At 39.5% G+C, this 14,706-nt stretch overlaps 3 protein-coding genes across 9 annotated transcripts in view; 1 reads left to right on the top strand and 2 right to left on the bottom strand.

Annotated features, from left to right (window-relative positions):
* Nucleotides 1–1,437: 1,437 nt before the first annotated feature.
* ewsr1b (EWS RNA-binding protein 1b) lies at nt 1,438–9,583 on the bottom strand. 4 transcript variants are annotated; one of them, XM_080308682.1, is made up of 15 exons: nt 9,514–9,583; nt 9,009–9,045; nt 8,655–8,706; nt 8,299–8,449; nt 7,969–8,164; nt 7,612–7,871; nt 7,337–7,493; nt 4,055–4,164; nt 3,447–3,476; nt 3,185–3,300; nt 2,960–3,089; nt 2,758–2,868; nt 2,439–2,565; nt 1,982–2,347; nt 1,438–1,840 (listed from the first exon to the last, which is right to left on the bottom strand). In XM_080308682.1, the coding sequence occupies exons 1-15, from the start codon at nt 9,527–9,529 to the stop codon at nt 1,804–1,806; spliced, it is 1,896 nt and encodes a 631-aa protein (XP_080164808.1). In that variant the 5' UTR covers nt 9,530–9,583; the 3' UTR covers nt 1,438–1,803. The 4 variants fall into 4 exon arrangements, with proteins under 4 accessions (XP_080164808.1, XP_026042152.2, XP_026042153.2 ...); XM_026186367.2 differs by having other exon boundaries at nt 4,055–4,092; XM_026186368.2 differs by having other exon boundaries at nt 4,055–4,089.
* On the top strand, nt 9,558–13,124 carry rhbdd3 (rhomboid domain containing 3). Its single transcript, XM_026186373.2, has 5 exons — nt 9,558–10,686; nt 10,769–11,152; nt 11,377–11,503; nt 11,601–11,855; nt 12,422–13,124. The coding sequence occupies exons 1-5, from the start codon at nt 10,524–10,526 to the stop codon at nt 12,585–12,587; spliced, it is 1,095 nt and encodes a 364-aa protein (XP_026042158.1). The 5' UTR covers nt 9,558–10,523; the 3' UTR covers nt 12,588–13,124.
* emid1 (EMI domain containing 1) overlaps nt 12,842–14,706 on the bottom strand; it is a 56,545-nt gene continuing 54,680 nt past the window's right edge. For all 4 annotated transcript variants that reach the window (XM_080308687.1, XM_080308685.1, XM_080308688.1 and 1 more), the window contains one exon: nt 12,842–14,119. In XM_080308687.1, the coding sequence (XP_080164813.1) occupies nt 13,986–14,119 (134 nt within the window). In that variant the 3' untranslated portion in view covers nt 12,842–13,985. The remainder of the gene's footprint in view (nt 14,120–14,706) is intronic.

Below are 14,706 nucleotides of genomic sequence, written 5' to 3'. Positions count from 1 at the left end.
AACCCGGCATTTCATCTCCGACAAAGTTATCCCGAGAGAAGTAAAGCAAGTGTGTAAGTCCATCTCTGAATGTTTGTAAAGCATTCCTACGTTAAGCTTAACAAGACTGCCTCTTCTTGCTGCTACTTCAATCATGAAACTGCTTAACGATCAGCTGATCGGCTTTTCTGTCGCGAGTCCGTGTCTCTAGTTTGCTTTTGGCCCACGTTGCACCAGAAAGAGGAAACCAGCGGCTGAACAACAGCAGCACGTTTAAGCTTGATCAGCTGTTGTTAGAATTTATTTATTATTACTTTCTACTCAAGGATCTTTTTCTACGTAGCTGACGCTGGTAACTGTGCAGGGGCGGATCTAGCAAAGTTTAGCCAGGGGGGCCGATAGGGCATTAACAGGGAAAAGGGTGCACAAAGACATACTTTTCTTTCTTATTCTCATTTAAAATGTCTAGCTTTTAATAAATAATTATCTGACAGCCAAAGTTTTAATTTGATGCAAAATGTATAGAAGTCCATTACTGTATATAGTGACTATTAAGTCTAATATATATACCCTAGTAAGCTATAGTACTTTTTCCTTTGGGAAGGTACCATCTGTGCAGTCTGCAATTTTGTTGAAGAAAGATGTTGAATCTATTTAATATTTCTTGAAAAATAATTGATTTCTGTGCTTTTTTTTTTCCACACTGCATCAAATTAAGGTTGATTACGTCGATTAAGCATCATGAGGTGGAGTGTGAGGGGTGGTTCCCTATTTTTGTTGTTGCTGGGAGTTGGAACCCTATTAGTTAGGTTGCTTAATATTTATGCTAAGTACTCTTTAAAATACCAGAATAGGGAGGATGGTGTAGGTTTAAGTTTATTAGATTGATCAGTATTGCTGTACTATGAAATATTTTTTTTGCATACAGGTATAACAGAATAGCTTTAGTGTAGTTGTTGTTTTAAACTTGAGTATGAACTTATACAAAATGCAGCAAGATATTTAAAAAACAGTTTTGTTGATTAAAAAAAACACTATATCGGATTCATATCTGTATCGGACATAAAAAAGTGGTATCGTGCCATCTCTACTCTCAATTACCAAAAACATTGATCTGTGCTCCTTAGGAAATACCTTTTTTACAATAACGACACTGCTTCCAGTTTTTTTGGAATAAATTTCTTCATTCATCATATGATTTTAAAATCCCCATCAAATATTTGAGTAAGATTAACATCGTGTTTCCTCAAAGAACATACCAAACACACCTTAAGCAGAAAGAGCCTCAAAGAAATACTGAAGTGCCAAAATCTTTGGTTTAACAATTCTGAGTATGTACAGTTCAGAGATGTTATTTTATGTAAGTAGTGTGAATGTGTACAGAGGTCCCTTTATGATTTTAAATTACTTAGGTGCTTAAAATTTGTACAGTTGAGTAAAAGCAAAAAAACCTCAACATTAATTAAGTAAAATTTTATTTCCCACATTTATCAACATACAATAGTTAGTTATGGGAAAGGACAGTTCGTTAATGAATGAAAAATACTGGATTTTACAACACAAAGTCAAACCTAATCTGCATCTTTAAAAAAAAAAAAGAAAGAAAAAAAGCAATAACAGGAAGAACAAAACATGCACAATACAAGATTTAGCATAAACATGGGTAAACTAATGACGAGGAAAAAAAATATGGAAACGATATGAATGTAACTGCACAGGTTGCGTGAGAGCAGTTCTATAACCATCAAAATTCGGAACCATAAATTAAAAGAAAATTCTTCTAAAAATCAAATTCCACAAGAGAAACGATCAAGAGCTTCTCCTTCAGTAAGGTCGGTCTCTGCGCTCCTGACGATGATCCCTGCAAACAAAACCAAGGAAGGACAGCAAACACTTCAGTTTCAGTTCCATGTCCAAATTCAGCATTAGAAGGTAGTCATAAAATTACTTAGAGTAATAAGACTGGCACTAAAGTTCACGTTTCAGGTAGCCTAAACCCTACCTCATATCCATCTTGCCCCCTGGTGGTCCCATTCCTCTTCCACCTCTGCCACCCATTCGGTCCATCGGTGGTCCTCCACGGCCGGCCCCACGGAACCCTCCCCTGTCCATTCCACCACGTCCTCTGAATCCACCTCGGTCACCTCCCCAGCCTCCACGGAATCCTCCAGGGCCGCCGGGTCCACCGGGCCCTCCGACTCCTGCTGGACCGCCACGGTCCATACCTCTGCCACCACGCATTCCCATTCCACCTCTGCCACGGTCACCTCCATGGGGAAATGGAGGGCCACCACCCAACCCTTCTGGTTTGGGAGCTTTGCACTGGTTACACTCCATTCTCCAGGCAAAATTCTGATTGCCACAACCCCTGGAAGCACAGATTACATGAATTAAAAAGTTCTGACAAACCAACAAAGTATCAAAAAACCAAGATGGTACACAATGAAAAAAATACATACGGATTAGGACACTCCCAGTCACCGGCTCTCTGCTGCATGTTGCCTCCTGACGGTCCACCTCTGCCCATACCACGTGGACCACCTCGTGGGACAAAACCACCACGGTCTCCGCCACGGCCCATCATACCTGATATTATAGGGAAATCACAGCACCTTTAAATCATGAAGCTGGACTCAGGCTATTTTAGCATGCAGTTCACATAAAACACGCTACAGGGCTCCTGTGTGAGTTTATCTAAATTCAAACTACCATCAATTAAGATTTACACAAGTACAGCAATAACAGCATAAAATACAGTCCATCACTACCAAAATTTACCTCCACGTCCCATCATGCCATCTCGCATAGGCATACCACCTCTCATTCCACCCATCATGGGTTTTCGGCGTGCCATGGACACCTTAAGTCTTCTGCCTTGGAACTCTTTTCCTAATATTTAAAGAAAGAAGAAATTGTTTACTAATAATATTAATACTACTAATAATAATAATAATAAAGATTTGATGTCGATGAAATGTACCATCAAAATGCTCCACAGCTGCTTTGGCACAAACTGGCTCCTCATAGGACAGAGTGGCGTCCCCCTTTGGCTTTCCAGAGTCCTTGTCTGTGTATATGTTAATCGCAGGCTGGCCAAGTCTGCGGTTAATCTTGATGTGTAGAAAGAAGAGGGGAAGGAAAAAAACATTTACTTTATTGTTAATTAGGTGTGTTTGCAACTACATTTAGAATAAAGTGTTCTTACCCTAATCGGACCGACGTGTTTGAAGAATTCAGCCATTTCCTCGAGGTTAGCCTTCTCAGTCAATCCTGTGATATAAATTGTGCTGTTCTCTGAGTCATCCTGCTCCTCTGGGCGTCCTACGAGGAAACCCATTTACAAATTTTTTTTTGTTTTTAAACAGTTGCTTATTTAAAAACAAACAAACAAACAAACAAACAAACAAGCTGTACAGAGTTTATGAAACACCAATTTCAAGGAACCTAACAGGAGTTTAGTGACTCACCCATCTCACGCTCGTTGTCGCCCATAGGTCCTGTGGTCCATCAGCCAGGAGGAAAGAAACAGATTGATACAAGTCAGTGTTGAGAACTCTTGTTTAGTAAACTCCACCTAAAGAGTACTACAAAACATAATCCAGACACTCCCTTATAGACGCATCAGCCATATTGGGAAAAGTTGAAAATAGCACCTTAAGGTACACACAATTCCCACAAGTGATATATTGAATTGAAAATAGGACACCTTGGACCCTTTGGCAAATATTTGTGTGTCATTTGAAAAGCCTCTTAGACCAGTAGCAAATCCTCAAAAAACCCCATGAATTCTGCTCAGATTTCTTAAAGCAGTAACAAAACGCATTCGAGTTGAAATTTGTGATTAACCTTTTGAAAACTCAAGTGTCAAACCATAAGCAGTGACTGAACTATACAGTACCCCAGAGAGAATGGTCTCAGGCAATGGGAAAAAAAATAATTTCCAATATTTTCAGATGTGTTTGTATAAATAAATTTTGACGACCACAAAGTATGTCACATCAATACTCGAGGCATATTTGCTCAAAAAAGTTTAAGTCTTTGAAAGGACTAACCAGTGTAATACTCGTTAACTTACCACCAGGCTTACTGAAGCCACCTCTGTCTCCAGCGCTGCTATGGGGGAATAAATGGAGATATGAAGGCGATTTCCCTTTTACAGCCACTTCCATGGCTCGAGCAAAGTGGCTTGATTGAGGGAGTAATCAAAACATTCTAACTAGCCGGACAGCAACTTTCACATAATAAAAATTCCCCATAATCAGAAATACATAATCTGAGGGTATTAGTTTAGGAATTATGCGCCATTCCTTAGTTAGCTAAAAACAACTTCAGAAACATTTTTTAGTAGAGGATACACATGAAAAAAAATAAATAAAAAACTAACATTTTTTACTGGTATTTAAATTGTGACAAAACCCAAACATTTGTACACAGATAGAAAAGATTTCAGATGCATTGACGGAATACAGTTTTACCCAGAAACAAACTATGGCCGCACTAACATTACTTCTAAGGAAAATTACAGCACAAGCAGATATTACACATGTAAAATAAGACAATGCATCTGAAATTTCACAAGAAGGCCTGGTGATTACATTCACCAGGTAATAAAAACAAATACAAGTATACATGTTTCCAAACAAAACACCAAAACTTTTCGTTTTCTTCTTCTTCTTAAACATAGTTTACCAAGGGAAATTAAAAACAAAGACTTGGTCGCTTAAAGAACCCATCATGCTCATAAAAACCACCATCCTCAGTTCTTGAAAAATGGCAGACCTTGAATCTTTGTTAAAGCTCCTTCTGCTGCTTAAGCTGGCGGCTCTGTACTGAGTACAGATACTTTTTAGAGAAAAGATGGTTTTAAATGGCTCTCACTGTTACCTGTACGGTATAAATGTGACAAAGCATGTTAAAAATGTGCTCAAAAGAAAGTGATCAAACAGTTGTATTCCAAACCACAAAAACAATTCAAAACATTTCAGAATGACATAACGTGCCCCCCACCTCCCCCCAGAATATATAAATATACCTGTGCAAAGCTAAACCTAAGCTAATCTTCAAATTTAATGATAGAAACCTGCTACACTGCATCTGAAATACAATGATGTAATTTTATTTATGCTTTCTAACTGAGAACTATTTTGTTTATATTATACTTTTAAAGTGTGGCCTTGTATGAGATTTGCTGAAATACTTCAGTGTCTGTGTGTGTGCATTTGCGCCACCAAAAACCAGAGATGTCATGCAGAACCCTCTTTCTTAAAAAGGAAAGGAAGGAGAAAAAAAAACAACCCCCCCCCCCCCCCAAAAAAAACAACTTTTGCCACTGAAAAATAACCATGAAAAATTCTAAACACACCTTAAAATGGACACCTGAAATGAACACCCGATGATGCCCGTGCATTTCTGCCACAAAACTGCTCATTCAAGCTTTGGGCAGGATTCTTTCCCAAAAGAAGGGAAAAAAACCAAAAAAAACCCCAAACCCCTGTCATGTTACCAATAGTCACGTTAATGGCTGCTGATGTAAAACTTGATAGCGCAAGTATGAATTTTAAATAGTATTTTTAAACCTTTAAACAGCTCTTCTAAACCAAACCAAATGTGCAGTACAACATGACGGTACAACCCTCTGATGAACTTCAAACACCTGAAATGTGTCTCTGTAACCGTTTTAACTTGGTAAAAATCACATCTGCACAATAGAAAACCTGTTCCGATGCTCAATCTGTAGACAATTTTCTTGTCTATTAAATGGAAGTACCAGAGAGAGTGTCCAGGATGTGTTCCAATTTCCTTAACATGAGAAATACATTTTCACAAGACCCTTAAAACAAGTATAGTGCACCCAAAAGCTGTTTTGAGATTTGACTAATGACAAAACAAAAATCCACTTTGGACTGAATGCATCCACACTAACCACCCCATGAGAAATCTTTATATATTTTTTGGAACAGATGGGTCTGTGCATACCTTCAATAAGCCCTGTTTTCCCATGCCTTCAACGTCAAAAAACCACTATACCTACATTTTTCTTTCCTCAAGCTGTCAAAAACACCAAAAAACAGCCAGTATATGGCTGGAAAATAACCACGTGTATCAGAAAATTAACCAGGATTTTGAAATTTATTAAAACTTCCCTCTGAGTGTTTTGCCATTAATATAGGCTTACCGTTCTTACTGTCCTTTGTTTTGTTTTTTGCTTTAATGGTTAGTAAAAAATAAATAAATAAATAAATAAATCTGAACATCAAAGTAACCCTTGAAAGAGATTTTTTTTTTAAAAACAAAAACAAAAACTTACTTTGGTCCAAGAGATGACATCAAATGAGAAACTACTTTTGGGAGTAATGTCAGAGCGGCAAATGACAAAAATTCTTAAAATAGATGGTTAATTACTCTGTCTTCTTGTAATTGATGTCATTTACTTTTGAGGTGTTTCTTTAAACAACCATTTAAACATCTAGATTAATTTAAAGTGCCATTTCCCGCCTTTTTTGGCATTTTCTCAACCCAATGAAATGGGGACAAATACATATTGTCACCGGTTGCCCTTTAGAAACCTATGAGACTCTGAAAAACCACCAATGAATTGCCAAAAAATGAATAATAAATAAAACTTATCAAGAAAATGTACTGACCCAAATACTGCTCTCTAGTAAAACACAAACGTGCATGTGAAATGGAACTTAATGTGCTACATGAGCCCAGCGTCCATTTATACATTTCTTAAAATACCTGTCGTAATATATGACCTTACAGGACTAGACTCCAGCATCTAACTGTATTATTCCAGTTAGTCACTCTACAGAGAATAATTCAGCATGCTGACAAACTGAACTGGTGGGAAACTAAAGAAAGTAGGGTTAGAATTCTGTATGTCTTTATGTAGATATTCTTACAGATTGTACCATGTTCCCTGACAAACGTTGAAATCTGAAACTACGTTTTCCTATGCTATACTGTTGATACTGCCCAGTAATCAAATCGTGGTCTAGGATATAAGCTGTCCAACCTAAATTTTATGCACAGGTCTCTGATCAAAATCGGCACTTTTTTCTTCTTCTTACCTTTGACCAAGAGAGAGGCAGGGTTGAGACAAAACTCATTCTTATTGCTGGCATATACAACATATGCCACTGCATGTATTATACTAGCTATATGCAATTCATTAGCACCGATTGCTGATGAATCAGTATCAAATGCTAATAAATTCCCCTTACAAGACTGCCATTATGTTTTCCTGTATTATTCTGACGTTACAGCAGGGTTTGTCTCAGCTCTGCCTCAAATGGCAACGGCACCTGCAAAGACTGAATAAATGTGAGATTAAGTGCTTAAGAAAGACACTTACCCCATGCCGCGCCCCATGCCTCCACGCCCACGATGCATCATTCCACCACGGTCAAAGTCCCTTCCAAGGCCCCTGCTGTCCCCTACTCCAGGGTACCTCGTAGGCTCAGAGCCTGGATAACCAGAACCTCCACCCTGCCCGTCCTGCCTGTAACTGTCTACAAGAGGAACAACAATATCAAAACATGCAGTCATCACAGAATGATCACAGTGGAATCGAACAGATGCGCTTAGTTGAGAGAGCAGCTGTTTAGGCAGGAGGAAAGCAAAGCTTACTGTAATGGCCGGACTGACTGTAACTGGGTGGTCCACCTTGCTGGTTGTACTGGTTGGCTGGAGGCTGCCCATATGATCCACCGGCCTGGGGAGGGTAAGCAGGAGGAGCTTGTTGCTGTGGCTGGGTCTGCTGTTGGTATCCCTGCTGCTGGCTGTAGCCTGCCTGCTGGCCTTGGTAACCAGGTTGTTGCTGACCATATGCTGCTGGCTGGGAGTAGCTACTCTGGTTGTAAGTAGCCGGCTGGCTGTTAGCATTGTAACTGATGGAGACAAAGCACAGACAAAATGTAAGTAATCCGATAAGCATGTTCTTCTGGAATTCACGTGTTATTTTGTTGTCAGATGAGATGTTCATACCTCTGAGGGGCAGTGGGAGCAGCCTGTTGGCCATAACCAGGGTAGGCAGACTGAGCCGTGTATCCTGGCTGAGAGCCATAAGACTGGGAGGCAGCTGGAGCAGCAGCAGCAGGAGTACTGTCATAACCACTGGCTCCGTAACCCTGGGTTGACTGTGAATAGCTGTGAGTAGCAGACTGGGCAGCAGGGTAGCCAGCTATACAAAAGACATCACATATCACAAAGAGAAAAAAAAAGATATTTGATATTCATTCCTGTTCACATTGTAATTTGACTGTTTAACAACAGAATAATTAAAAATAAATAAATTAAAACAAAACAAAAACTGACCTGATGCTGGTTGGCCATATGATCCAGATCCATACTGTTGCTGCTGCTGGGGGTAGCCTCCAGCTGCAGGTGTTGTCTGACTGTAACTGCTATCAGCAGCTGCTGCAGCAGGTTGGGTATATGAGCCATAATTCTGCTGGCCATAGCTTTGCTGAAAGACCAAATACAGTAGCCATTAGGCACAATAAACCTCAACTAAGCATTATTTAAAAGCTCCATTTGCTTAAAGCACAAACAACCTATATGACTGCCAGCAGTAAACAAATAACCATCCCAAGTTTCCCCCACAATCATTAAATGTTTTAAGCACAAGGCATGCTTTGATCAAATCTGCACAATTGAATCAATAATGGTACCTGAGCAGATTGTCCATAATTCTGTGAGGGCTGGGCAGCATAGGAAGCATACCTGTAAACATATGCATCAAAATTTTAGGATCATCAGAAATCCGGGTACTGCCTGAAAAAAATATCATGCTGTGCGCTGTTTAAAATGGTCTTTATCCAAAAGATGTTTACTACGATCTAAAGAAGGTTACAAAACGACCAAAAGTAATCCATGTTTGCATATTGGTTTTAAAAAATATATACAGGTTTACATTTGCATCCACCCTAATCTCCGCTTTGTTTCCTTTCTTCGAAAGAATTAGGTCATATTGGATGGTTAAAAATCTCAAAGCCATTTTAATAAAGGTAACTGAAAAACCTTACCCCTGTTGAGCCCCGGTCTGGCTGTAGGAGCTGTAATCTGTAAATGGGGAAAAAGGGTTAGTTTAAAAAAATAAAACAAGAAACAATAGTTTCAGATCTTAGCGCGCGAGCCGCACGTTACAGGCCCGTTCTTAGGTTGCCATTCAAAACGGAGACAACTAGACCATTCACTAAACCTATACACTACTTCACAGCCAACGAAACCACTCAGAGATCGACGCACCCGTTAAACAGGATTAGTTTTAAATTGGTAATATGCGGAAAAACGCAGTGTGCACAAATGAAAAAACATCCGGAGTAAATACCGCAAAGACTCGACGAGCTAACTTGTCTAGGCCTCGGACGCGGAGCCGACTAAGTTCATGTTATTCAATGAAGAAAAGTGGCTAAAAAGACAAACTATGCAAACATACTCACAATTAGGATACATTCATGTAAATTAATGTTTCAATGAAAACCAACATTTACTTTAAAAGTCAGCAATTGTCGCAATTTTTTTACTCACCCGAAGCAGACGCCATTTTAGTGTGCCTACAAGAGACGAATGGACGAAGAATGCTGCCGCAGAAACGCACTTCTCTTCGCGGCAACCGCGAAATCTCGCGACATAACGCGATACTGTTTGGGGGCTGCTGTAGCGAGAGCATTACAGATTAGATACACAAATCGACACGTACGTTTACAATAATAGCCGCATAGTCTGTGCTTTTAAATTTTAAACAACATAAAAAAACGCTGATTTGTAAATATTCGGAAGTCAACGTGATTTAGGGAGGGGTTATACAAGAAGTAAAATAAATACCTGTTTTTCAAGTATCCTTATGACTTAGCGTGATTATACCCACTCTGGGTAATAGATCGTAACTAGACCAGTTCTCGTGGGCCACTTAAAAAAATCTTTATAGAACAATTTTCATATATTTGTTTCCATCTCTTCTGCCCTCTTGGCCAGATCTTAAAAAATGTCTTTGAAAACAGTTCATTCAAATAATAATCTAAATCCTGCTGGTGGTTGACGGCTTGCTAGCAGTATGTCCAGCAGGTGGGGGTAGTGCATCTTTATGCTATTGTTTTACTGCGAAGAAAAAGACGTAACGCGGAAGTTTGCTTTCATTTTCTGAATATTTTCACACTGGAGATTTGTTTATAATTGTAGGACTTTATTAGTTATGCTTTGATTATTCTTTTTTTCCTTAAAATATTTCATCACATACGCTTTGAGGATATGGCTATTTTATATACGATCAGAAGAAATTAGAGGTTGTCGTACTAGTTAGATATTTCATGTCTTTTGGTGGAATTTCTGCAGGCACTAACCTCAGTTTGAAGGATCTTTGACGGGCTGTCTTAATGCTGTGAGGACAATAATGGGTTCAGTTTAATGCCACAAACTATTTTTCGTGTTATGCAAACCAGCATATGTTTGTTTACCAATATTATGCCACTATAGCAAAAAAACAAACCCTCCAAAAAGTGAGTAGAGAAACTACAGCTGATCGTGAATAATCGTGAATAATGCTGGACTGTATGTCGTCAGTGCGGTTCTGGTTTGGATCAGGTCGTCCTGGCTTCTGCCTGGGGACCTCTTTATTGGTAACACTCATGCTACTGATGTATGCTGGGGGCATCCAGGCAAGTCTCAGTGTTGGTCCAGGAGGAGACTTCCCGAGGTTCACAGGTAACCCTTTTTTTGAGTTCAGATCTCACAGACAAGAATTGGTAAAAATCAAAACATATGCATGACCTCTTCCCCTCCTCAGATGTGTTCCTGTATGCTCTCAGCCATGATGAGCTGCCCTCTCTGCTGGTCAGTGTAGCTCTGGTGCTGCTGCTTGGATCTTGTCAGGAGCGCCGCTGGGGGACACTCGCCTTACTCGTCCTCTCCACCCTGACAATCATCGCACTACCTTTTCTTTACACCCTGCTCCTCTTTATTGGTGGGGGTGAGGCGAGCCGGATCTTTGGCTTCTCTGCCGTCCAGCTTGCTTTATTTACAGCACAGTGTCGACAGGTGACACAGAGGAGGGTGCTGAGATGTCTGCCTGTCTGGTTTCTCCCGTGGCTTTTTCTGCTGATTGGTCTGCTGCTGCTGCCCGGGACACCAGCTCTGCTTCACTTCTGTGCAATATGCATTGGGCACAACTGTATCCTACCCCGATTTTGCAATTGTTTGAAACCAAAAGCATTATATTGTGATTTATAGAGAAACAATTTTACTTGTTTTTTGACTTATTAGGACTTTTACTATTAGCTCACTTGTCTCTTATTTTTCTTGAACTCTCAATTTGTTTCTCCAGGTTTAAATCTTTGATGATGTTCATTTCCATATTCATAAGTCTTTCTATATAATACTTAATGTATCGCTCAGATCATCAGCCCTTTATCGGGATGTTACAGGAGCTGGAGGAGTCCAGAGTCTTGGATTTCATCCCTGACTGGATGTATGTTTCCACCACAGCCAGGTTAAGGTTGCCTAGCTACGCTACCTCACACAGGTGTGACTCATTTCGTTCACATCACAAGTCTCAATGAACATTCATTGGTCTTAACCTGTGTTTATTCTGAACATTTTAACCTCGTGTGTTGTCACAGATCTCAACCAGTTTCTCAGACGATACCCGTAGATCAGTCAGCTGCTGTCCCAATGAACCAACCTTCTGCTTCAAACCACCGCTCATGGATTGAACCTTTGCCTGCCTGGATAATGGAGGAGTCTACTGTGACTGCTGAGGCAGAGGTGCTGGAGGAGCAGATGCTTAGAGCGGGGATACTGGCCTCATTACAGGATGCTCCCGATGATCCTGGTGCAAAAGTGGAGGTTCCTAAATCATCGGTTTCCTCTTTGCGGTTAGTAATAACTTAATATCTTGAATTTTATGTCAGTATGCAGATGTGTGTGTATGTATTTTTTTTTTTTTTAAACCTAGTACTACTCGATTTTCTCATAGAATACTGTGGAAAAGTCTTGAGACATCCCTCTTTGTTTTTACAGTGTGCTTCCAGACTTTCTTTTAAGTTGTCTTGAGCAATGTTTAAAGGTCTTCTGACATTGGCTGCTTTTCCCTGTATTTTCTATTTAATCCAGGAATGGCTTTTCTTTTTTCTTGTTTTTTTTAAACCATTTAACACCGACCTATCAATCATTCGAGCATATAAAAGGTTGTGCTTAGACACTTTGTTACTAGCAGCCCGTCACAAAAATACATTATTTGTCATTTGCTCAATTTTTTTGCTTGAATCTTTGAAAACTCCCTAAGAAAACACAGTTTGACAAATATAAAATAGTTTTGCACCAATGAGGTGATTCCCAAAAGCTATTAGCTGAAAACTTAGCACGGTGCGCAGCGTCGTGAGTGGTGGCTCAAGACTTTTGCACAGTACTTTATATATACTTACACAAAGTTTCCTCCTAGTCTTCAGCAGCTGGAGAAGATGGGCTTCCCCACAGAAAAAGCTGTTGTGGCTCTAGCAGCATCAAAACAGCTAGATGGCGCCATCTCCTTGCTTATAGAAGACAGCATCGGAGAACAAGCTGTGGTGGTATCTAAGGGGAAGAGCCCACTGCCACCAAACACCTAACTCGCCTCACAAGTCTGGACCGAAGTTATGCTTGGGTTTTGCTGAGCTTCAGTATGTTCCCCATGGGTTAATTGAAAAACTATTTTATTGATAACAACAATTACAGCCGTGAGTGTAGATGCAGAGTTTAGATTTTCTGTATATGCAAAGATAAATGTATGGTGGAAAGAGTGGATGTCATTTTATTTATCAAAGTGTTTAATGAATACTGGTGTCATGTAAAAAAGAGAAAAAAATAAAATAAAAAAATAAAAAACAGTGGACATTATTTTATTACACCGATCATCTAGACAGGATTATATTAACACTGTAAAACATTTTGCAAGAAAAAAGTTAAAAGTATGAAATGGTTACACAACAGCATACAAAATAAACTACAGTTCATTTTAAATAGTTTCACAATAAATGCAGAAAAAAAAGTCTTTTCATCATAACAGTATAAGCAGTTTACCAGCACAACAGTGGTAAAAGTATATTCAAGTTAACGTAACAGTTTTGCCATTTTCTCCATATGTGTGTGTGCGTGTGTGTGTGTGTGTGCTAAAGATCATGAAATATCCTGTGAGGTCTGTTTTCCTTTCAACATGTTTCCAGATTGCAACATCATTTATGGCTGTTTCTAAATATGTGGAGGCTTAAACAAGATGCAAATGTTTGTGCACGTTTACCAAGTTTAAATGTCGAAACGCTTTATCAGTACATACTTTAGAGGATGAGGGGAGGGACCAGAACAGTACAAATCACCGTTATCAGCACTTATCTCAGTTAGTGAACGGATCACTTAATCTTTTTAGTGCACTACATAACATTGAGTTAAACAATATGATAGAAGCATAACAAATTACATACTATAGGAGGAGTTTTGTTTGTGTAGTCGTGTCCCGCAAACTGTACAGACTCCATGTGCTTAAATAATGAATTCTGTTTAGGTTGCAGTTATATTGTGAAAGCAACAAAAACTCAAATCCAGTCACTTTTCTCACATCTGACTTCTCTTTCACATGATTACTCTAAATGACCTTTATTCTCCAGGACCGTTTGTAGCTCGAGGAGCACCACAGAAGATTCAGATTTTTTCATCATCCTAATTGTGAGGCTTGGAGTTCTGTAGCCAAACAAATGAAAAACAGAAAGAGCAGCTGGAAGTATTGTGTAAAGGTAAATTGTTTGGTTATGGCGATGGATGGGGTTCGAACTAGTTCTCAGGTTCCCGATGGAGCAGGGCATTGTCGAGTACCAGTGGAGTTTCCCTGAGGTGTCCCCCATCCTATATTAGATGATACAGCCCAGAGAGGGTGTCAGTTAACGTCTAACTCTGTTGAGTGTTGATGAAACTTATAGGAGGGGAAGTCAAGCCTCTCCCCCCGCCTGTGATCCTCAGGGTGAGCCAGGGGGTGGCTACTTTCCTCGAACCTTGGTGTCGGAGGACAGAGGAGAAGCAAGTCGATGTGGAATTGAACCTGATCGCTTATCTCTGTAGAAACTAGGGGAGGATGTGCCAAACGGTCCATCCCCAGACCCTAGATCAGGCTCTGTTGAAGAAAGACAGCAGTTGGAACGGCACTTCCGTCTCCACCAGTATGTGTGCACTTTGTAGTCCTAATCCAAACCTATAAGTGGATTCTTAACTTGTTTTAGGCAAGCTGCAGCTGACTAATATGTTGTTGACTAATATGCTTTGTGTGTTTCTTATAAACTTGTTGGAAAAATGTCCATCTTAATTTTCCAGCACCCTTCAAATGGTCCAGAATGAGTCCAAAAGATGAGCTAATTTAAAAAAGAAGAGCACCAATTCATCACACTGGAAAAGCCAAAACCAGTGACAGTTTGGCACATTTTTATTTTCAATCATTTTATTGTCAGGGTGTAGACCTCTGAGTCTTTCTACTTCACTATGAAACAAGCTGATAATTCTTTAATATTAGGTAAATATTTATATTTTTTAATTATTATTGGTGCTCAGAAGTGTACCAAGTGAGACAAACTTAAAGTTGTGAGAAGAGAAAAATCCACAAACATCTATAAGTAAAACCTTGGCAGAAGATTGTAGGCTCACATGTGTCATAGTACCAAAACAGCTTATTTAAAGGATTGCATTTCTTAAAACACATCTACAACA

Source organism: Astatotilapia calliptera, chromosome 12 (assembly GCF_964374335.1).
Source record: "Astatotilapia calliptera chromosome 12, fAstCal68.1, whole genome shotgun sequence".
Taxonomy (NCBI): Eukaryota; Metazoa; Chordata; class Actinopteri; order Cichliformes; family Cichlidae; genus Astatotilapia; species Astatotilapia calliptera.
Note: the sequence above shows the minus strand (reverse complement) of the source record. Positions and strands in the feature narration are given on the sequence as shown.